The 24,655-nt window shown below is 40.3% G+C and overlaps 1 protein-coding gene across 1 annotated transcript in view; it reads right to left on the reverse strand.

The window, feature by feature from the left end:
* The window catches only part of brinp3a.2 (bone morphogenetic protein/retinoic acid inducible neural-specific 3a, tandem duplicate 2), a 45,173-nt gene that overhangs the window by 13,023 nt on the left and 7,495 nt on the right, over positions 1 to 24,655 (reverse strand). The window contains exons 2-4 of the mRNA XM_057339040.1: positions 20,259 to 20,561; positions 3,263 to 3,453; positions 148 to 338 (exon numbers count right to left, since the gene is read on the reverse strand). Coding sequence (XP_057195023.1) covers positions 148 to 338; positions 3,263 to 3,453; positions 20,259 to 20,458 — 582 coding nt within the window. The 5' untranslated portion in view covers positions 20,459 to 20,561. The remainder of the gene's footprint in view (positions 1 to 147; positions 339 to 3,262; positions 3,454 to 20,258; positions 20,562 to 24,655) is intronic.

Below are 24,655 nucleotides of genomic sequence, written 5' to 3' on the forward strand. Positions count from 1 at the left end.
TATCCACTCATAGCACAGAACACATTTCACAGCAAGATCATGACAACAGGGATAGAAAAGAAACATGCACTTTGTTATACTGAACATTATTATTCTTGAGCAGTTGAAAGAGGAATGCTGGGGGCTCTGACTTTACTAATGATATACCTTGATGGCAGTGGAGGCAATCTGGATGTGGTGCAGTTTTCTCAGAGTGCTCTCTCTGTCTATGAAGTAGGAGGCAGCCAGCTGGTGAAGGGCCTCCAGAGTCACAGCGGTGCTATTACTGGTGTAGTCGTTCGCCTCTACTTTCTTACTCAACTTCCTCTTGTCCACAAATATAGTCAAAGCCTCCTCTCCTGTAACACGAGAAAGATACCATGCTTATCAACACAGAAATGCGTAACAGTAAGAAATAACATTAGTCGAGTAATGGTCATAGCAAACCCACACAACCACACACAGCAAACTTCTAAGTTCCCAATGTGCAGTCATCAAAAAGCTTCAAATTTCAGCCAGCTGCATAAATGTAATAACCTCGTTATGGCCCCAAACAGAGGCAATATTCTTATTGATGCTTTACATCGAATTTGTGCAAATAAAACATTATTTTATGGTTCTGATCCTAAGTGACATTACATCTCTGAAAAGTTGTATGCGGGGTCTTTTCTGACTGGTTTAGCAGACTTCACAAGAGATCTCTGTTATCGTCTTTGTTTGATATTTGTGATAGATCCAGTAAACTGTAAAAATGTGCATATTTCAACCTAAAAACTTTAGTTCAAAAGCTATCTTAAATTTTTAAGAATCAAATTGGCTTTACAAGTCAAATGAATTTAAACTATATTTACCTGACTTAAAAAACGTAGTTGCATTTCATATACTGTAACTTTAAAAATCTTGTTTAACGAATTTCAAGGAAATCAAATTTAAATTAAAGTGACTCGTAAAGCCAAGTTGATATAATTTAAACATTTAAGGCACCTTTCGAATTTAAGTTTTAAATTTTTATTTCCATCAAATTGCGCTCTTAGAAATAAAGGTGCTTCACGATGCCTAGGAGAACCTTTTTTTGTCTAAATGGTCCCATAAAGAAACTTTAATATACAAAGAACCTTTCTGTTCTACAAAAGGTGCAAGAAAGAGACGGTTCTTTAAAGAATCTTTGACTTAATGGTTCTTTGTGGAACCAAAAATGGTTCTTCTATGGCTTCGCTGTGAGGAACCTCTTGAGCACCTTTCTTTAAGAGTGTTTTTAAGAGTTTTAAGTCATTTCAACTTTCTCTTTTGAATTTTGTGGTTGTGTTGATGTAACTTATAAATATAAGGTGAAATTGCTAACGTTTTATTTTGATTAAGTTTGAATTTCCTTTTTCAAAGTTGTGTAAAGGCATTGACACAATTTAAAATAGTAGGCCTAGGTTAAATCTTGTCTTTTTAAGTCAACTTAGAAACTTAACGCAGCAAAAAACATTTTACAGTGTATAAAACGGTTGTGTGGCCCAAACTTAACTTCCGGTGAACCTCCGCAAAGAATTAATAAATGTTGAGTACCAAACACAGACTAGAAGTTAACTTCGGGTCAAGCACATGCGTCCGACGGTACTCTCTATAGCACATCAATGTGATCTTATTTTACCTCAAAATGACTAAATATTGCAAACACCATTCAAGGGTTCTTTTCCATTTTGTGTGTTTTTCTTATCTGTACAATTTAGCTAAGTACATTGTCTACAGTTTACTTTAGCCCTGTCATTCAAACTATGCGTTATGATATTGTTATGATTCACGTCCATATGCTCTGTTCCTCTCTCTGCCAATCAGTTTGTATTCCAGGCAGATCACTGTTGCGAAGCCAGGACTTGCATCTCTAGTTTTATGCTGTCACCTTACACAATATTGCTTGTCTTCCAGAGCACCGAGGGCTACAATAGTTGTCCTCTACATTGAATTAAGTGAAGCAACACTTAACCACAGCCTATGGTTTACAGAACTGAGCAAAGTAATAGATGTTTGTGGATTTCAGACAGCACACCCTCAAACATCATTCTGGTTTTTGTTACTGAAATAATCCATTGTTGGTTAATTTAAAGCATCTGGCTATCCTGCTGAAGCGACCAGCATTGCTGTCTTTTCAATACTGATGTCCTCAACATCCTAATTTAGAAGCAAAATGTTGTATGTTCAATGCTGGTTGATAAACTTCAACAGTGTAGACCAGCTCCAAACCATTATAAAGTCATACTGGTATAAGCTGGCATTTTTGTCTGCTTTTCTGTTTCAATCATACAAAGCATCTCACACTTTAGCAAGTTATTTCTCTCTCTCTCTTTCTCTCAACAGGTAGTGGTCTGGCTTTTGTTGAAACTAGTAGCTTTGTATTAGCACCTATTGTATTATTGCTCCTGTATGACATATCGCTTATTGCTCCCTGAACTCTCTGTAAATCGCTTTGGATAAAAGCGTCTGCTAAATGACTAAATGTAAATGTAATATTTCCTGGCTTGATGGAGTTGAAATTTAAACATGCATGAACTTTATCTGCTTGTTAAAAATAGTAATTGCTTTTTAACCTTGCTTACGCAAGGCATTATTATCATGTTTATTTTCTTATCATTTAATAAAAAATCAAAATAAATCACAAAATGAAAAGTAAATCTTATCTTTTGGTATTTATCATAGACAGCAAGGGATTAAATGGAGAGAAAAAAAGTATTTCTCAGATATATTCTTATACCTCATGTCACTTTTAGGGGCGGTTTCCCGGACAGGTTTTAAGGCTAGTCCCAGACTAACTTAAATGTTAGAGGTGTCTTGATCGAAACCAACTTCCAATATATCAGTGTGATTGTTTTTTCTCAAGATGCACACAGTAGCCTAAGGTTTTTTTTGTAAAGTATGTTTTTGAAAACAAATTAAATATCCTAATTTAACGAATACCTAGTCCTGGTTTAAGATAATCCCTGTCCGGGAAACCGCCCCTTATAGAGTTTCAGAAGATATCTCAACAATCTCTTATTATGTATAATGTGTAGTCAAAAGTCAAATTCCCAGATCAAATGGTTTTAGATATGCTATCTATGTGTTTACATTTTGTTACTGTTTTATTATCCTTAGCACTTTTAAAATGTTAGACAAAGATATGCATAAACTAAACAACTGAGCTCTTCAGTAAGTGTTTGAGCTTTTAAAAGCACAATGTTTGAGCATTTAATTAATCTCCTCTGGGTTTGTATGGTTTGTGCTAAACCATCGTGAGCAAGTGTCACAAATGCATTTATACCTCCCAGTGTAGCTGACAGCAGAAAATGGGTCCCATATTTCCTGATTAGGTTGTCAGTAATTAGCTGAACAGTGGGCCTTCGTCCCAGGAGTCGAATGTTCCGTATAAACTCTGGGGTGAGAGGCAGGGGGGAGCTCAGGAAATCTCGTCGCTCGACAGCCAAGTTGTTCACTTTCCAGCGGCCAAATTCCCTGCATGAGCAAAACAGAGACAGTAAACAGGCCTGTCCCTAATGATCTGTTTTCATTAACATCACTCTACTGCTATGGAGATGATAGAAGGAGGCCTGCGGGGCGACCGCCACTCCTGCCAAGCTGCATCTTCAGCCTCAGGTACTGAGAGCACGCTGCATTCGGGGGATGAATGTGACGCGTGGGGCGCAGTCTCTGAATGTTCAGCTGACAGGTGCTGTGTTCAATAAACACTTCATGACGAAAAACTGCCTTGACAGAAAGACTCATATACGTGTGCCCTGTGGTGACAACCAATACCTTTCATAAAAGTGGAGAAGAAAAAGTTAAATGAAAAAATACCATCACAAGACTGTGAAACGCTTCCAGGCAAAAAGGCAGACAAACAATGCCACAGGCTTTTGTGACTTGTGCATTTATGTCATTTTTGCTTCTGGAACAGTGGGTTTGCAACAGGTGATGGGATTGGGTGTTCAGTTTAACTCTGACACATACGAAAAAATAATAATTAGATGCTTCTGGATCCATAAGATACAAGTTTATAATATAAAAATATACTATTTTTTCAGTGATGCAAATTATTTTCCTCCATTTGTCTTGTTAACTTTCATTATGATTTTATTCTTCTTTAGCTTTCACTACTAATCTACAATAATGGGCTTTAACCACTCATTTGATCGAATCCATAATGTCCATGATGAAAAGGTCTTGGAAAGAAATCAACGTACACAGCATACTAAATCAAAAAAGCAGTGAAGTTAAAACAAGCAGCGTCTCTGCGTGCAACATTTCAGTCTGTTCTGTGCACAGACAACAAATGGATTTGTGTGGTTCATGTGTTAAATGATCTCTTCGAACAGTTTTGTTTGAGCCGACTGATTCCAAACTGATCAGAAACTTTGATTAATTCTAAGCCATGGATCTTGTAGCGAGACGTTTATGCAAAGACATATTTCAGCTGTGAGCACTTTGAAGTGGACATAAATTGTTGTGTGATAAATGGAATGTGGGTTTATAAACTGGAACTAGGGACGGGGACATTTGACGTAAGCATGAGCCAGTAGAGCAATGGATCTTCCTTAGGGCAAAATTCATTCATTTCCAAATGTGTAGCTGATGAAGCAATTAAAAACTTGTTTTTAATTTACCCTGACAGAAACTATTTTGTTTTTGCTTAGAGGACAGGTCAGGACGAACGCTCTTTGCTTTTTCTCACTAGTGGCCGCTTAAAATGCATACAAAACAACACATTTAATTCACACGGTTTCAGGCAATTAAGTATTCAAGCTATTTTGGCTCTGTCATTGTTTTGTGCTCTCTCTCTATTTCTTTGCTTTTCATTCCATATTTTAAGCTCTGCCTTCAGCAATTATGCGTAAACTAAAATAGAAACATGCTTCTACAAAAACAATGGCACAATCTTGAACACATTTACGCTCGATCCATCTCAAAACACCCTACAATCAGTGCGCTTCTTTTCTCTAAGAGCTTCTCTTCAGCCAGCTGAGAAATAGTGAGTAACCTCATGCACAGGTGATGGATGGAGTTGGGGTGGCCTTCTGAAAGGGTATCTATCACATTAAATCAGGAGTAATGACAGAGGCCCCCCGACCCAGATGTTTGATTGATTCATTCCACCAAATGCCCTTAAATCCATCTGCTGTTTTGTGATTCATAAAAGGCAAAAACATTGTTATTTAAATTTGGTCAAAAGCTGTTTCAGAATTTTTGTCAGAATATAATTTTCAGTAATTTCATAAACTTTGCCCTTGGCTGCTGTGAAACACGGAGAATAGTTTTGGCATGTACTGTGTCAGCAATTGAGGTGCTAGCCTGAATTTGGAAGGTCTATCTCAATTTTCACATGGCACCGAGATAAGTCACCTCCTCGAATAGACAGACACATCTTTAGAAGCTGTGATGAGTTAGCCTTCAGAAGTTCAAAGGTGGTCGCAACACAAAGGTAAAGACACAAAATCCTTCTAGTCATTCTGTTTCCAAGTCACCGCCGAGCATGATAAGATGGGCTTTTCTTGTCGGGGTAAGATTTTGTGGCTGCAACCCTAACAATAGTGAGAGCAGTTTAAAGCTTCACTCAGAAGCAAGCAAAATGGCTTGTGCTACATGAAATGCTCATTAGTATAGCGGTCATCATCCATCTTCACAACAGCACTACTCGCAACGAAATTGACTCCCGTTTCTGCGCCCTATGCATTTTGATAGGCTTCATTCCCTAAAACAGCTTTTTGTTTCTCGGCTTTTGTTCCGGAACAAAAAAGTACCCTATAGGTTTATGTCACGAATCTTTGTTGCTGCCTATTAAAAAGATGAGTCAAATATAATACAGAAGGATTACATTTACATTTACATTTATGCATTTGGCAGGCGATTTAACCCAAAGCATTGCATTATACTATACATTTGTTTCTAAGTATGTGCAATCCCTGGGATCGAACCCACGACCTTGGCATTGCTAGCACCATGCTCTTACTGATGTTATTGAAAGGATGAGGACAAAAAAGGGAAAACTTTAAATAAGACCAGCTGTCGTCATAAAAAGAAATGCAATTTTATGATGTGACCTCTTACAAGCAATTTCAAACTGATTCCCCCACTTACATTATTGGAGAATTGAGAGAATTGCCATGGTCCAAACGCACATCATCGTCCCTGGAATCTATTCCGTGGCAGTGGCTCGCTAAAGCAGGTGGTATATTGGACCCGGTGTTTGAATGTTATGACATGGCATTTTCTCAACATTCGGGGCGGGCCAATATTCTACCCAGTGAAATCCCCCAAATAAAAAGAGCAATTTCCAACAAAGAACTCATTAAAATTCTTTCATATTCAATCAAGAAGAACGTGGAAAATTGAAGAAGGGATGAGATGGTGCACTTTCATTACCCAGACAACTGTTACACACCACTGTAAGGAGAAAAAACATTTCTGGTAATTCATCTTCCACCTGTCATTGAGGATTATTTAAATTGAGCAACGCAACAAAGCTGCACTTGTAGGGGGAAAACGCTATCCAGAAAATAATATTGCCACTTTTAATCTCACTAGGTCTGTAGTACGAGCACATTGTTTGTTATCGTCAAGGAAAGGCACTGAAAAATAAGAGATTGTGTAAAAAGCTCCAGGCTGCTGAATTTGGTACAACATGCGGTATTAAAGGAATTCAACATTATTCAGAGAAGCAATCTGATCTAAGGATGTCAAAAATACTTTTTATAGATAGCGACACTAAGCTGTATTGCAGTTATTCTCCTCCATTATGCATTTTCTATTCACACATCTCCCACGTATGACAAAATCCTTAAACGATTAAGTTATTGTGAAAACAATATAAGCATATAGTAAAATGCCATAGGCCCTTAAAAAAGTATCTTGACCCCTTAGTGACTGAAACACACTAGGACCAGTGGCTGATTTGAGGCACCGCTTCCACAGCTCTTATAGTGAAGGGGGCGGGACTCTACCGATTCTAAAGCGGATTTGACTGGACAAGAACATTGAAGAGAGGCTGTGATTTCTAGGGGTTTTTTTGAGCGCACATGTCAGTTTTGTATATATCTTATATCTTCTAAATGGGAATTTTGTCAGTGCGTATAGGAGCATATCTGTTTATTCATGTCCTTAAGGCTAACTTATTTTTAATAAAAGGAAAAAAAACTTTCATATTGATTTCACTGGGGCTTTAAGATTTGCAAATTGGTAAGTGCGTTTCTCGTACAAACAGCACAAAAACATGGTTTATATGTAGTGGTGGAAAGTAACAAATTACAAATACTCCATTTACTGTAATTGAGTAGTGTTTTCAGGAAACTCGTGTAGTGTTTTCAGGTTTTCAGGAAAAGTACACAGGAAGTGTACTTTTACTTTTACTTGAGTACATTTTTAGTGCTGTAACGGTACTTTAACTGTGCTATTTTTCCTCACATTGTCATCGCTACTTTATATGTTTAATAAATTTTCATTTGATTGGCTAAGGAGAATCAGTCCGTGACTCCTGTCACGTGACCCTATCCAGTCAAATCGCGCACGTAGAAAACTTGCCTCACACAGATTCAAGACACCTTCCGCCAATTTAGATTAATCATGGAGGACGTACCATAGGTATGCACCAAATGTTTGTCAACCAAAATTATATATATATAAAAAAAACACTCTGAAAACACGAACTTTTACCGAACATTTTTGATGATGAGATTAAATGGCAACCATCTTGAGTAAATGAGTAAATGTCTGCAGTGTGGATGCATCAAAAGTGTCAGAAGACCCCAAAATGATAACGAGAGGCTGTTTAGACTGCATGTTATTATGTCGTTAATAAGAGGGAGGGGGTGGGGTTGTTGCTGGTTACTGGTTACTGTATGATGACTGAAATCGCGAAATGGCCTTCAACAATTACTAAACACACTGCAGAATGTTAGGTTTTCTGATGTAATGTGTTTTCGCATGGTGATTTAAAATTGAAGTCCATGAATGTTAAATAATAAATTACTGAGAAACATCTATAATAGAGAAACACACTGTAAGCTACATTTTTAATCTGCGGGGTATAAGGTGTAATAACTCACAGCATAATACTCACTACTCTTGAGTACTTTTAGAAGGGCTACTTTTTACTCATGCTTTAAAGGGGTCAAATGGCAGAAGTACGTGTTTTTGGTGTGTTATAAGTTGCCCGTGCATGTATTAGACACGTAAAATTGCACAAATGAAAGTGTGGGAACAAAAGATGCATTCTATCTAAAAGAATGCTCAACCAGACTTGCCTGAAATGCCTCGTGTAACCACACCCCGGCGAATCTACGTAACTTCGTAACATGATTTGACTAAGACCGCCCAAATCTATACGTAGTTTAGGTGGGCGTAATTGTAAATCTCATTGTATCGCCTGTCAGTACAATTGCTTTGGAACCTGATGTTCCGAATATGGTAAGAGGCGTTACATTTCCGTGAAATGCTTGCAGTATTTGACCAATCACTGTGCACTGGTGAACTGGCCAATCATAGCACACCTCGCTTTTCAGAGTGATGAGCTTTGTAAAAAATCAGTGCGTTTCAGAGAGGCGGGGCAAAGAGGAGATACAAACATGCACGGTATGTGGAAAATACAACATTTTTTAAGCTTTAAATGGTGTATACACATTACATTACATCTAAAACAAACAATAATATTCATTTTAGCCGTGCAATATGACCCCTTTAAGTAATGTTTAGGACAGGTACTTTTACTCTACCCACATTACATTCTTTGGGAAGTAATGGTACTTTTACTTAAGTATGATTTTTCAGTCTTTCCACCACTAATTACATGCAAAAGCTGGTAACTTCAGTTGATCTTTAAAATAGTTTTAGCTTTAGTTTATCTCTCAAAATTAATGATTTATGTCAATGAACATGTCACTGCAAACAGAATGATATTAATAAATTACGTTTTTATAAATAAAATAATTACATTTAAATGTTTAAATACATTTTTTCAATTGCTAACATGCATTAGTCAAAACTGAAGTTACATTTTCAAAATGCTTCACACAAAAGTCTATTCGGACCAAACTGTGGATCATTTTCAGTGGTTTCACACAAAATGCATTCAATAACCACATCTTACAAAATCCATGAACACTTTTGTCAATTATACTTCATCACCAGCAAAACAGTTTGCATTTTCAGGACATACAGTATCAAATGTTAACACGTTGCTTTCAAAATCGTCAAAGACACATTCAAAACAAATTAATGGCAACTTTGATGCATTTCTGCAGTGATCATTTTGAAATCTAGAAAATCTTGGCAGATAATGAAACGATAATCATTTCAAACAGCTCATTGCAATTTCAGCTGAATGCCCACCCAGGTGTCCTGTTTTACTCTCCTTACTTACATTTTTAAAAAGAGGACGACTTCGAAATGATTTTGTTTGGAAATATGAATCAAAAAAGAGGTTGATGGGAAAAACAACAATGGCACAGACCAAGACCAAGAATGATGATCGCTGATTAGGGTGTTACTTACGGTTGACAATTATTTGTTATGTTAAAAACCGTTGGTTTCTCTTACAGAGAAAGACTAAGGGTCTAAGGGCAACCAAATCTGCACTATGCAACAGTTGAATTAACTGTGGAACATTTCAGGCGAAATAGCAGATGAGTGTCCCTCAACTGAATTAAATGTTACAGTACAATATCAATATAATATGTTCACATACTGACCTTTTACTTTTAAAACATATTGCAGTAATTGTTGTGTAGAATTTTTTCTTATGTATGTGTCTTAGGAGTTTTTGTTGTTCTATAATGAAAAACTATTTGTGTGAAACATTATTAAAACTTTAAAGATAAGAGTCCATCATTGATAGGTAATGCTTATGAGTGAGTGTTTACTTTCAGATGACAATTGTTGCCTGTGTTATGGTGGAATATGCTTTTTTTATCTGTGATTTTTCTTTTAATTAAATGAGTTTTGGAAGTGTTTGGCCAGGATTCAGATTAATGTTGGCAACAGAGCATGTGAGCGAAGCGGAGCGAGAGCGTAGCGGGGAGCGAGCATTAATATTTCTTGCGGAGCGGAGAGCGCCTTTCTGAAAATTCCGCTCCGCTCGCTCAATACGCTCAGAGTCGCTAGCTCAGCCCTCTTGGTGATTTACTTTTTTGCTGCTGGATTATTGTCCCATGTACACCACATGAGCCTGAAGCCTGAATAATAGCGCAACGGCATGCGCATCAACTACAAACGCCTCGTCCATTTGCGGAGGTGCGCGGGCGACCAGAGGTTTGATACAGGCTCATTTCAGTTAAAAAACATAACATTTATATTTATTTCTCTTAAGAAGACATTGTGTCACTTACCCAGTGTAACAGTTGCTTTTCTGAAATAAAACCTGAATAAACCTCAATGTCATATGCGGCCGAGGCCGACAAATTTGATCTCCGGAGGACGCATGCAGCCTTCGAAGACGCAGCTACTTTGCCTAAGTTTTTAAAAGTACATTCTAAAATGCTGTAACGATTGAGGTTTGACACTTTAAGACTGCATTTCCCCTTGTTTTGGTTTATTTTTCTTTAGAGCCTGTTTATTTTATTAACGCCAGTAATAATAAAGGTGTTCATAGTGCATTTCAATTTTGTGTTTTTATTTTGAATGTTGCACTATGGCAGCTATATGTTCACGGAAATAAAGTAATGAAAATCAAATATACTTTATCAGTTATTATATTAGACATTAGTATATACATTATATATTAGACATTATATTAGTTATTTTAGACACTCTTTAAATAAAAAATGATTAAAAATATTGGCTGTAATGTCACAGAATGTCGGACTGAAACATAACTGCTCTTTATCAGCCTACTACTTAAACTGAGACACTTATTCAAGAATTTAGGCTTACTAGACACATTTTATGTCCGAGCGCGATCTGAGCGAGATTTGCTTTACCGCCCTTACAGAAAAGACACACGAAATTCACATGTGAAATGTGTGTTTTTGGAACATTTTGGTGTGAATTCCATGTGAATTCCCACGTGAAACCCATGGGATAACATGTAAAAACCCATGGGATAACGTATGCGACATGTCTCCACATGTGATCTCATGTTCTTCACGTCACCACATGTTGCACATGTCATCCCATGGGTTTTTAACATGTTATCCCATGGGTTTCACGTGGGAATTCATACCAAAATGTTCCAAAAACACACATTTCACATGTGATCACACTTGTTTTTTGCACATGTTAAACACATGTTGTATACATGTGATCACATGTGAAAAACATGTGAAATTCATGTGTCTTTTCTGTAAGGGCGGTGAGCGTAATGTGAGCGGAGCGTTTCCTTGGTCCGTGAGCAACTGAGCGAAGCGCACGGTCATAGAGCGAAATATTGGGTGGAGCGACACACCGCTCCACTTCGCTCGCATGCTCTGGTTGGTAATGCAGATTGTGTTAAAAAAGTGCCTTATTGTTTTTAAAAGTACCGACTGATGCTTTTTAGCAGTTAAAAAACGTTTAAACTTTAAAAGATAAAGTAACTATATATATTTTTTTATTACTATGTAATCAAGCATGTGACCTGTGTTCTGACGTAAAAAATTGACACTCCCACAGAGATGTTATTCCTGTCCGAATCAGCAAATGAAATGAAAGATTGTCAAGTGATAAAAATGTAGCTCAAACACCATTTACACTCCAGTCAGAATAGAGCTATAGTGTAGAGTTGGGTTAAAATGAATCAGTGATTCTGCATTCAAAATTCTACAATTTTGTCAAATAATTTAATCAATATAAAAGTTTTAAGTTGTGTTGCATGATTTTAATATTCATTTGATATTCATTTACTGTATATATTGTTATAATATAGAACATAATATAGCATAAAGAATGTATGATCAATTAACATAACATACTTGCAAGGGTACACAATATAATGGGTCATCTCTTTTGACCCAGCTGACCTAGCTAGGATCAGCAAACATAGAAACTTGTAAACCAGTTTAAACATGTGATCTGGATCTAAAAATACATCCTATGTCAGTGTTTCTTAATTTCAATCATCCACCCCTTCCAGAATGCTTTAGATCTCTCCCTATATAAACACCTCAACTCACCATCTTGTTAGTGTGTTAATTAGGGAGACATCTGCATCGTTAGGCTTGTTTGACTGCATTGCAGCACCGTATAGACTGATCAGATTACACTTCTCAATTCATGTCCTCGCAACCCCCCCAAAAATCTTGTAGATGTCTCCTTATATAAAACACCTGATTCAGATGTTTTATAGGGAGACATCTAAAAGATTTTGGGATGGGGGAGCGAGGACTGGAATTAATAGTGTAAATGTAACATTATAACGAATGATTATTGTATCCCTCAAGTTTATAAATCATATAATGCTTTTGCAATGCTAGAAATATTTTGTTAGAAATAGATGAAAAATCTGACGAAAAACACTCCATAAACTTTGAATTTGTTCAAGCAAACTCTGCAAAACTAACATCTTCAAAGATTATATGAATTGCACTTGGTATAATCTGGTATGATTTAGGAAGGTAAGCAAACCTTTTAGCTTTTAAATTTAAATAGTGATTTGTCATCACTTCTTTCCTCCGAATCAGGGACAGTTATCATATTCATCTGTTATCAGAAGCCACAGTTGACATCTTCTCATTTGTGCTGCCTCCTCTGGTTGGCCCTTCGTCAAAACATTGACATGTGTTGTTTAAACCTTGTGCATAAGGGTTCAATGCACCCTCTGCAAGATTAATAGTCTTATCATGTGGCCAGCTGATTAGCGGTTTCTTAATTCCTATTACTTTGCATTATCACCCATTCCCTTGAGAGGATGCTGTCAGAAGCAAGGCTGTGTTAGAGAAAGATTACAACCACTCCCTGATTAAATCAAAGTGTTATTTCAAAATACTAATTGAAAAGGTGCTGCTTTCATATGCATGCCAGAGTATTTTCAAATTTAGCAGCATCAAGCATAGGGTCAGTTCTGGCAGGTCACGTGAGTCTAGCTTGCATCAGCCGATCACATCAGGTGCAGCTAATCAACATTAACCAATAATCATACAACACATACAAGACTGCATCCTATTTAAGTTGCATTTCTCTGCTCTTTATCAGCTGCTTAATCATGCCACACTAAAAACCCACCTCCATCCCCATCTCCTCCATATCTGCCTTTATCTGTTGGATCATTTTAATTTAACCGTTACACATCATGAACTTTTCTTGTTCCCAAGGTGGGGGACATGTATTGCTGGGTATTACACATGACAGCGTTATCAAAACGATGTGCAAAAAACGCTGTATTATTCATGCCATGCCAGTGGATGGCTCTGTTGCACTGTAAAGAAACACTACTTTATGTGCCTGCACACATACGCATGCCCTGTTTTAAGCTATATTTATAGCGATATATTAACTTGACGTCGGTAGTTTTTGGTGATGCAATATATCGCCATTGTGTTTATATATGCGTTTGTTAACATCAAAATTAATGTCATTAACATTTTATCCAATCACGCTGTCTCTGTTAGTGCTGTCCTGTCTGTGTGTCAAAAGCGGGGCTCGCGTGCACACACACAATCACACACGAGCACACAGTCACACACATGGCGTGGACAGCGGCAGATGAAAATACTTGAGGAGTTATACTGTGTTCCCTATCAAAAGCTACTCTTGATGCTGCGTTTCAAAATGCTATGGGAACATTCTTTGTTCGACCGGTTGTGAAGCACGTGTGCCAAACACGCCAAAATTTGGCTTAAATAACCTCGGTGGGTGACGTAGTTAATTACACACACCACACTATATAAATACGCGTGAAACGAACATTTCCTCAGGTTCTTTTGTCTTCAAGGACCGCTTTGTGTGTGTGCACGTTGCTATCTGTTTGTGGGAAGAAGTCTTCTCTTAGATAGGTGTCTCTTTACTGTATATAGATACATTACTTAAAATGGCATAGTCAGAGAAGAGATGCGTCCCTCCTTGCGAGAGGCTCCTCTCTGATTATGACTCACATGAGTTTTGTTTCGAGTGCTTGGGGGCTGAACATGCTGCTCTCAGGCTCGAGGGAGAGTGCGAACATTGCGAGGCTTTTGATATCAAATTTCTTTGCGTTCGGCTTGCATTTTTTAAACTGGACTGAGCCGCCTCTCTCTCGTTAGCCTCCTGGGGATCGTGCCGCGATATGGCTGAAGCGCGTGAGACGGGTTCATCCTCTCTCACGCGCTCACTGCATCGCGAGGTCCTAACGCCCGCCTCTGAAGCATGCCCCGGGACTTCTTCAGATCGGGCGTAGGACTTTGCTTCCCTTGCTTCTGCGGAGTTTGAGAGCATATCAAAGCGTACGAGGACATACTGGGGGTGGTGACTCAGGCAGTGGAGAGGCTAAATCTCGACTGGTCACAGGAGCAAGAGATCCCCAAGCGCTCGAAACTGGATGACAGATTTCTGTCAGGTGGCCAGGGGAAGGGGCATCAGCGACGCCCTCTCCCCTTTTTTGGTGACCTTCATGACGAGTTAATCATGGAGTAAACCTTACTCGCCCCGCGTCTTTGTGCCCTTGACGTCGATTTATTTGACTATTGTGGATGCAAAGACAAAGGGATATATGATGATGCCCCACATGGAGGAGACGTTGGCAGGCTATCTTTCCCCTGGGATATCATCATCCCTGAAGAAGCCTGTACTCCCCATCAAGCTGTGTAGAATAACATCTTCATTGGTGGGGAAGGCTTTCCAGGCAGCGGGTCAGGCTGGTGCTGCTCTGCACACCATGGCTCTTGTGCAAGCGTATCAGGCTGACCTACTCAATGACCTGAGCACAGGTGGGTCTATTGACGAGGAGGCGTTCTCAGAACTTTGACAGGCTACAGATGTATCCCTCCATGCCACCAAGCAGATGGCCCGGCCGGTCAATGGCTGCTTTGGTTTCCATGGAGAGGCATCTGTGGCTCAACCTCACGGGCATCAAGGACAGGGACCGGGCGTTCCTCCTTGATGCCCCCGTTTCGCCTTCCGCTCTGTTTGGTGATGTGGTTAATACCGTTGTCAGTAGATTCCGGGAGGCGAAGCGCCATAAGGAGGTGTTTCTTCCCCGCCGTGCTCAGGCGTCGGGATTGGCAACCCAATCCCGACCTGGCCCCACCCAGACCCATTCTGGCCCGTTTTACCTCAGGCGTGAGGTCCAGAAGGAGAGCGTGGCGAAGCATGCTCCCCCTCGTAGAGATAGGGGAGTGGGTCGCCATGCTTTTCAGGCTGCCTCTGGGAGGCCAGACTTGAGGAATGTCATCTCCTCAAATAAGAGGTCTGTGCGCCAAAGACCATGGGGGTGTGCCTTCCTGGGAAGGGTCACTTAATATTTCAAGAGAGATTAGAGGCTCCTTCCTGGCACCCTCAGGGGACTTCTGCGCTATCTTTGCCGCCAATTGTGTTTCGGGGGGCCAGCGGTCCCCAACAAATCGTTACGTGTCCGGTTATCTCCTGCCACGATTCAGGACTCCGGACATCTAATGCCCCCCCCGACAAGACGAAGTGTCAAAATTAATATCCCTTTCAGAGAAATTGGCAGCGGGGAGACTACTGCCAGATATCTCCCCTTGGGTAGTAAGGACTGTAGGCACAGGCTACAGGATTCATTTCGCATATCGTCCTCCGCGTTTCAACAGTGTGGTCTTCACTTCTGTGAAACCGGAACAAGTGCATTTGTTGACACAGGAACTGCAGGCTCTGCTAGACAAAGGGGCAACAGAACGTGTTCCCCTGTCAGACAGAGAGGCAGGTTATTACAGTCGGTATTTTCTGGTTCCCAAAAAAGATGGGCAGTTGCGTCCGATTTTAGATCTTCGCGGGTTGAACCGCTACCTGAGAACATACAAGTTCAAAATGTTGACGATCAAGACGATCGTATCTCAGATTCGAGCAGGCGATTGGTTCGTCACAATCGATCTCAAGGACACGTATTTTCACATACAGATCTTGCCACAACACAGGAAATTCCTGAGATTCGCTTTCGGGGGCGAGGCTTACCAGTATCGGGTTCTTCCACTCTGAATAGACTTGACACCCCGCACGTACACAAAATGCATGGATGTCGCTCTGGCTCTTCTGCGACTCCAGGGCATCCGCATTTTAAATTACATATATGACTGGCTGATTTTGGCCTAGTCTCGGGAGCTAACGCTTCGACATCGGGATGTCATCCTAGCTCATCTCAAATCGCTAGGATTGAGGCTCAGAGCCAGGGGATTTCATCGAAGGGCCAATCCCCAGAGGCAAACACAGGTTACGTGCCAGGGGCAGTTATGAGGCTACCATGTCCTAGTGCGGGTGGACAACACGGTGGTAGTCTCTTACATACATCATCAGGGCGGACTGCAGTTGCGCCACCTGAACAAACTGGCGCAGCAGGTTCTGCTTTGGGTAAAAGGCAAGTTCCTGTCCCTCAGAGCGATTTACATTCCGGGGCATATGAATGTGGTAGTAGACTTGCTGTCCAGATAATCTGTGACAAATGGGGAATGGAAACTCCACTCCGAAGTAGTCAATCTAATCTGGGAAAGATTTTGCGGACCTCTTTTTTTCACAGAAGACAGCACAATGTCCCCTCTACTTCTCTTTGACTCCTCCAGCTCCCCTGGGTCTGGATGCGATGGCCCATAATGTGGCCCAGACTGTGTCTATATGCATTTCCTCCGATTGCGCTGCTCCTGGGAGTCCTGGCCAAGGTCCGTCAACAGGGGTCTCGCCTATTATTGATAGCTCCCTTTTGGCCAACCAGAGTGTGGTTCTCATACCTAGTATCCCTCCTCGACGGCTCTCCTTGGGCGATTCCAGTCAGGAGAGATCTTTTGTCTCAGGCACAGGGGACAGTGTTTCATCCCCGTCCCGAGCTCTGGAACCTCCATGCCTGGACCCTGAATGGGACCAACTAAGAGATGCTGGACTTTCAGCCGATATAGTAGAGACCATTTTAAGCGCTAGGGCTCCCTCTACTAGGAAAAGTTATGCCCTCAGATGGCCCTTAGTTGTCCGCTTCATTCGTGGAGCTAAACAATTGAGACCGCCCACTAGACCGACAGTCCCTTCATGGTACTTAGCTATAGTGCTCGAGGGTCTGGTTGGTACCCCATTCGAACCAATGGAGTCAGTACCCATCAGGTTTCTGACCCTAAAGATGTTTTTTTTAATGGCTATTACTTCTCTGAAGCAGTGGTGTAAAGAGTACCTGAAAACCATACTTAAGTAAAAGTACAGATACCTTGCAGCGAAAACTACTCCATTACAAGTTACAAGTCACCAATTCAAAAATGACTTCAGTAAAAGTCTTAGAGTATCTGAATTTAACAGTACTTGAGTANCTCTGAAGAGAGTTGGAGACTTGCAGGCCCTGTCAGTCTCGCCATACTGCTTGGAATTTGCCCCGGGGCTGGTCAAAGCCATTTTGCATCCTCACCCTAATTATCTTCTTATCTTGTTCTTGAGGCCTTCTGCCCTCCACCGATCACTACACCGGAGCAGGAAAGGCTTCACTTACTGTGTCCAATACGTGCTCTTCAGAATTACGTCCACCTCACCAGCCAGTGGCGTAATTCAGAGCAGCTTTTCATATGCTATGGGGGTCGCAACCAGGGGGCGGCTGCTACTAGACAAACTGTCACATTGGGTGAGGGATGCTATTGCCCTGGCCTACGAGGCTCGTGGTCAAGCTTCTCCTCTAGGAGTTAGGGCCCATTCAACCAGAGGGGTCGCATCCTCTATGGCATTACCAAGGGGTGCCCCCTTGCAGCAAGTGTGTGATGCGGCGGGCTGGTCCTCTCCGCACACATTTGTCAAATTCTATAGCCTAGACATCCACGCTACTCCGGGCTCACATGTTCTTGAGTCAACATCCCAGAGTCAGGTCTGAGGCCTCTTCAGTGTCTGTGTGCACACTACACAACCTTGGAGGGTCCAGACACTTCCAGTGCGGCGTGTTGGTATTCTCGTTCCCATAGCGTTTTGAAACGCATCATCGAGAGTAGCTTTTGATAGGGAACGTCTCGGGTTACTTGGCTGTAACCCTGTTCCCTTAAAAAGCAGGAACGAGATGCTGCGCCTCAATGCCTTACTCTTGGCGTGCACGGAAGTCCTTTCAGACAAAGTTTGAACCTGAGGATATGTTCGTTTCACGCGTATTTATAGACCTTAGGTGTGTGTAATTAACTACATCACCCTCTGAGGTTATTTAAGCCAAATTTTGGCGTGTTTGACACGCGTGCTTCACAACCGGTCGAACAAAAAATGTTCCCCGTTTTGAAACGCAGCATCTCGTTCACGCTTTTTAAAGGAACAGGGTTACAGCCAAGTAACTCTTAAAGCCATTTCGTAATAGTAATTGACTTGTGTCAAAGCAGCAAACCTCCCACTCCGATATGAAAACAAAGGAGCGCGTGAACAAGACGCTCTACTCTTTAAATATTGAGGTAGCGAAAACAGCAACACAACTGATTAAAACAAAAGCCACATTTGGAGCTCGAGAGAGGTCTTACAGACAGTTAAGTTAAATATGACATGTTGTCACATGTATGAATACACCTTAGACCAGGGGTGTCCAATGTCGGTCCTGGAGGGCCACTGTCCTGCAGAGTTTAGCTCCATCTTGGCTCAACACACCTGTTTGGAAGTTTCTAGTCTGCTTTGTGAGACCTTGATTAGCTGTTCAGGTGTGTTTGATTAGGGTTGAAGCTAAACTTTGCAGGACACCGGCCCTCCAGGACTGACTTTGGACACCCCTGTCTTAGACGAATTTCAAACAGCGTTTTTGTTCCATTGAAGGGAACTTCACGAATGGAAAAGTCATTCCAGATAAAGAGACATTGTTTTTCATTGCTCAATTGGGCAAGTGTATTATAAACTGCCACATTATGACATACAATCGTGCTGCCCTCTCCAGAGTTCACATATCAAGGGCTCTGTTTACCCTAAACTTCATCATAACGGCTTGTAACATAAATAAACCAATTATAATTGAGGACTGGAAGTGTCTGTTTTATGTATTTTAAATATTTACACTCCAGTTTTTATTTACATTCTAATTTCAATGTCCAAATATTCTATTAAAAGGTCTTAAAAGGGTGTGCTTGCAATATTATACTATCATTACTTAATCCGTAGCATAAAATATTTATAAAATGACAATAATATTGACTATCGCAATTATTTATGATGAAATTAATCGTCAAACAAAAAGTTGCTATCGCGACAGGCCTATGTCCTACATGGTGAATGACGCATAATGCACTAGATGGGAGATAAGGGATGATCCAGACATTGTAAACATTAACTGTAGCGAGGAAGGCGGGACAAGAGCCGTGGGGCCGGAAGGCGGGCCGGTGGCGTGAGTGATAATGAGTATCAGCTGTACGCGCACCGGTCCCGCATGCCTCACGGTGGAGATCGGGAGCATAAGAGGACGAGCGACAGGACTGCTGATGAGAGAGGACCGGGCCTGGATCATGTAATGTTTTCTTTATGTTTGTGTGGCCGGCAGTCGACCGTGAGGTGGCTGTCGGCCATTTTACTTCCGTGTTATTGTTTATTTATTTTAATAAAGTTTGTTAAATGTTCGCCGGTTCCCACCTCCTTCCTTCCTTGCCTAGAGAACTCGTTATATTAACATTAAAGTCTTAATTTCGTGTTAGTGATACGCGAGCGATTGCACGTGAGTGTCCTCCGGTTCAGAGACACGAAAGCACAGAGCTATCATATACGTCGATCATACGCGCAAATCCACAGAGAAAATAAAAGGTATTTGACCCTTTTCAAGTCTACACAGAATGTTGTATGTTTAGGCTATATGGAAGAGATCGAACATCGCAGCCTTGATAAGTAAAGGAGAAGACAAATGCCAGTGTCACTCAAATAACAAGCTTCAAATGACACATCACTGGTATCACTGATCTTCCTATTCTTTTCAATAAACTTTTACACCACTGTGTCTATCACACTGTTAAATGCAGCTTTGCTAGGCTGACTGAGCCGTAAATGAAACGCTATTGGTTATTTTAAAGGGGGCAGGGCCACTTGATATGTCTCTCGCTCTCTGCTTTTTTTTCTTTTGTTGAAAGTACGTCCACACATCAAATAATGCTGCCCGTTCCAAGGCGTTTTACTGGGACTTTAAGGATGACTTGTATCACATACCAAAACAACTGGGAAAACACTGTACACTGTACAGTGAGTGAAACCGAGCCGATAAAATTAATGCATAAAGCCCAAAATTTCCCTTTTCAGTCAGGACTTACCTGTAGATCTTGTATCTCGTTGAAAAACCTTGACGGTTCCTCTCCACAAAGTCAGTGTACTCCTGCGAGTGGTGAAATGGGCCCTTGTCAGAGAGAAGCCAGTCCAGGGGGCCTGCCGGACCTTCTTCAGCTATACTGGCATAGCCTGTCAGCCAGCAGTGGAGGCTGAAAGTCAGCAGGAACAGCTCCCATAGAGCCATGAGGGAGCGGCACGACGCTTCAATAGCACAGGCTCTGGTGCAAGACCACACTCCACCCCTCAGCACTGAAGATCAGCATGGCTTCAGCCCCACAAACGCTCCCCTAAACACACAAGTGCCAGTCAGATTAACACAAGGACATCCATACAATAGTAAACACCATCACCTTCACTTTTACATAGACAAATGAACCACAAAACAACCGTTCTCATAATTTTAAAGTGCACACACAGAGACGCACATTGAGAGGCAATTAGTAGGAGATTCTGTTTTCTTGAGGGCATGAAAACTACTTGGGACACCAGAGAGATCTTGTCAACATCGAGAGGAAAGAAAAGTAAGATGATTCATTGTGGGAATAATGTACTAATTGTCTGTAAGTGAGAAGTGTAATGTATTCGCATAAAAATGTTCTCTGAATGGTAATGAGTGTTTTAGTACTTCAGAGGAACAAAGTATCACCAAATTAACGCTAAAAAAAAACTAAGTGAAATAAAAGGAACCTCCTGTGTTTTAGCAGCCTCCGTACAACTCTTCTGTATTATGAAACTGAGAAGTGGTCCCAGAAATCACACGGCGTGCTTATATTAAAGAAACAGTGCAATTTCTGATCATTTATGCAACCTTCTGTTGTGTAACACCTGCTCTTTGCCATTCAATGGAAGTAAATGCTGACCAGGGGCAGTTTAGTCTCATATTGCCAGACTGACAGACTTCAAAGCAGCTTTCAGCGGCCAAGGACTGCCCAAAAGCCTGTCTCAAATGTAAAGCAACCAACACGAGTTTGTTTTGTTCGGCTTTATTTTTAAGAGCATCGTTCTAGGTCTTCCTGAAATCCTGTAGAATTTATCAAATGATAACTTCTAAACTCCTTAAGTGTTTCTAATTTTATATGCCTTATGCATCAGACATTCAGCAAACGTTCTGTGGGCGTGAGGTTTGCGACTGTGACCAGGGGCTGTGAAGCCTCCAAAAAGGCAAAATGCACCATAAAGGCACCTTAAAAGAAGTAAAAACAACACATTTCATGTCTTCTGAAACCATGTGTGAGGAAAAGACAGAAATCATTATTTACTGATAATCTTCTCCACCACAGCCCTCAAATCTCATTTACGTATGCATACGTTCAAATGTTGTGTGTCGGAACATCACACTAAGTTTGTCAAAGTTGCTAAATGTCATTGGTTCTCATAATGTGAATGTGCACAATGAGATTTGACAGCCACGGCAGTTGGGAATATCTTCAGTAAACAATACATCAGTTTCAGTCTGTTCTTCACACAGAGCCATCATATGAAATTGGAATACTGCATGCTTATGTGCTACGTAAATTACGTTTCTGATTATTTTTGGAGTTTCCTGGCAACCATTGACTTTCAATGTGTGGAAAACATCAGTTGTACATCTTTTTTTGTGTTTTCACTGAAAGCAAAATGATTTCACAGGATTTGTCATTTTTGGGTGCGCTATATACCTCTAGGCCAAAAGCGTTTCCAGTGCATTAAGAGGTGACAACACAGATACGGTTTAAATGTAAGCACTATATTTCAGTCCTGTGGTAAACAGATGCCATGAGACTGAATGAGAGCGTTTTCAACATCTCTTTCAGCAGTTACTTCTCAGCCTCTGCTGGAGTCCCACCCCTTGTTCTGACCCTGTTATTATTTCCCATTTTTCCACCAAGCGCTGTCAATCATTTTCCGCTTCTGTGAGCAAACCAGATGTTGGAAAAGAGGCTCATTACTGTATTCTGATGACAGCCTGTCAAGTCATATGTGTGGTTGACATTTAAAAATCATCATACTTATGTGGAATAGTGAAAAGATGGATTAAAATACACACTAATCTAGAGATATTAATGCGCATGCATTAAAGTATATGTATCAATACTGTGCATAAAATACTGTAGTAGAATGTCTAAATATTGAGAGATTTTAAAGGAGCCCTATTATATTCTTATACCGTCTAATTTATTCAGCGCAGAATATCAATATCCATCATTAAGCATATTTTAGCTACAGTGTCCTTGAAGCTAAACTAGTACGCCATGGTGCTAAAAATTCCAAGGTCACACAAATATAAAATGTACTGAATGCACTGTAAGCTGTTTTGAATAAACGCGTACATTTAATTAAACGTAAAGCTCAAATCGTAAAAATGTACTGAATGCACTGTAAGCTGTTTTGAATAAACGCATACATTTAATTAAATGTAAAGCTCAAATCATAAAGTCAAGTCAACCATGATAGCAGGTCCACATGCAGTCTTTACTCCTATGGGTGGTCTTTCTTGTGCAGAATGTGTGAAGGATCTACACTGTATTATGCATGTAACATGCTGATCCATAAGGGCGTGAATGCAACCCCAACCCGGGCGCCGATGCTTTCTGCTGTGATTACAGCAGATGTCAAAGCAAAGCTTCTCGGCATGGCATCTAATTCTTCAACGCAGACATCCGTACTTCTACATGCATATTGATGAGGAGGTCTCGGTGGAACACAGTCACCACTCAGTAGGGATCCTACAATGCATTGCTCTTTAGCGCCACAGTGCACCGCAAAAAGGGGTCTTTCAAATACCGCAATCTCTACATTTTCAATAACAATTCTTTTGACTCGCTATTTTTTGCCTAGAGTAACAAGCACTTTGCTTTTGTGCAAAATCACTGTTTACACTCCTCCAGAGAGCAGAGCGTTGTTGAAAAAATATCTAGTTTTATCACTCTCTTTTCTTTTTTTGTGATTGTAGCTCTTTTTGACAAAGTAAAAACGTGACAATTAAAACATGTAAATAACAAGGGCTCTGTTCATGTTCACATTAGTAGTTTAGTTCTTTATACAAAGCAACATAATCGCAGTATGCAACTGCAGTTATGTCTGTACTTTATACCCCCAGAGCAGAATGGCGAAGAGAACAGGGTAGCAATCTCTGTAAATACAGCTCTCTCATATATAACTTGAAAGCTTGAGTTAACAGCAGACTCGTGACCTGTTGTGCAATCTTTATAAACTGAAAATATGTAAACATACATGCATCGAAAGCACTGTTAGTTTTAACACAATCTGCCACTATAATCACATTACCCGCACTCACAATAACAGGATTTTGGTTATTATCTGCAGAAATGATATCAGGAATGTGTCATTCCCTGTTTACAAGGGCATCACAATATCTGTGCTCAAAAAAGCACACTTCATCAAGTGCTGTTCAACAAATCCACCCTGAAAAAGGAACCAATGTGCTTTGTAGAAATGTATTGTTTATAATCAGTCATGGAAGTAAGAGCACCAATGGTGTCACTTACAAATAACTGAACAGAAAAGAGGCTTGAAATGTTATCTGAATGGACACTTCTGTGAACTTCTACACAACTTTATGTTGATCAGGTCATTTTTCTGCGAAGCTGCTTTGAAACAGTATTAGGAAATGCACCTATACAATATACACTACACTTTTATATGTGAACTTTGAGGTGTGAATGTTTAGAAAATATAATATAAACATGCCTACAGAATATACTGTATGCATATGTGAAAGAAGCGTAAATGACAGAGAGGAGCGTGTAAACGTCCTGTAAATGAGGGAAATTAAGAAATGAAAGAAGTCGGCATAAGAAAAAGATAAATACAAAAAAGCTAGTTTTCTGAAAAACTAGGAGAAAATAATTAATCAGAGTTGTGTTAGAGAAAAAAATATACCCCTACAGAGATCTCATAAAAAGCTTTCTAAGGCCTTAGTGCAGAAAATATTATGTACGGTTTTGCACGATCATCTTGGCCTTGCTACACGACACACAATTTTTCATTTAAACTAGATGTTGCAGGAGTATTTGTATCATAACCTGCAGGGCTTCCAATAGCTATGCAAACGCTCACATTGTAATTTGTCATGTAAATGGTGACTATGACAAGGTCCTGTGTATTACCCTAGAGGGACGAATGATTTTGAAACTACCAAATACAGACTCTGCCTAGTAAATAAAAGAGGAACAGTTTATACAAATTCCTGTCTAATCTACAAAAAAAATCTAACAGTGTGCCATTTTGCTCAGTGAGAACATTGACTAACTATATTCATTAAGCAGCGGCGAGACTTTTAGATTACAGGCTCGGAATGTGATTGCGGTGGGTTTATAAATAACTCACTGCAAACAAACAGCAAAAAAAAGTTATCAGAAACTGCAGCCCCTACAATAAA

This window comes from Triplophysa rosa, linkage group LG7 (genome assembly GCF_024868665.1).
Source record: "Triplophysa rosa linkage group LG7, Trosa_1v2, whole genome shotgun sequence".
Classification (NCBI taxonomy): Eukaryota; Metazoa; Chordata; class Actinopteri; order Cypriniformes; family Nemacheilidae; genus Triplophysa; species Triplophysa rosa.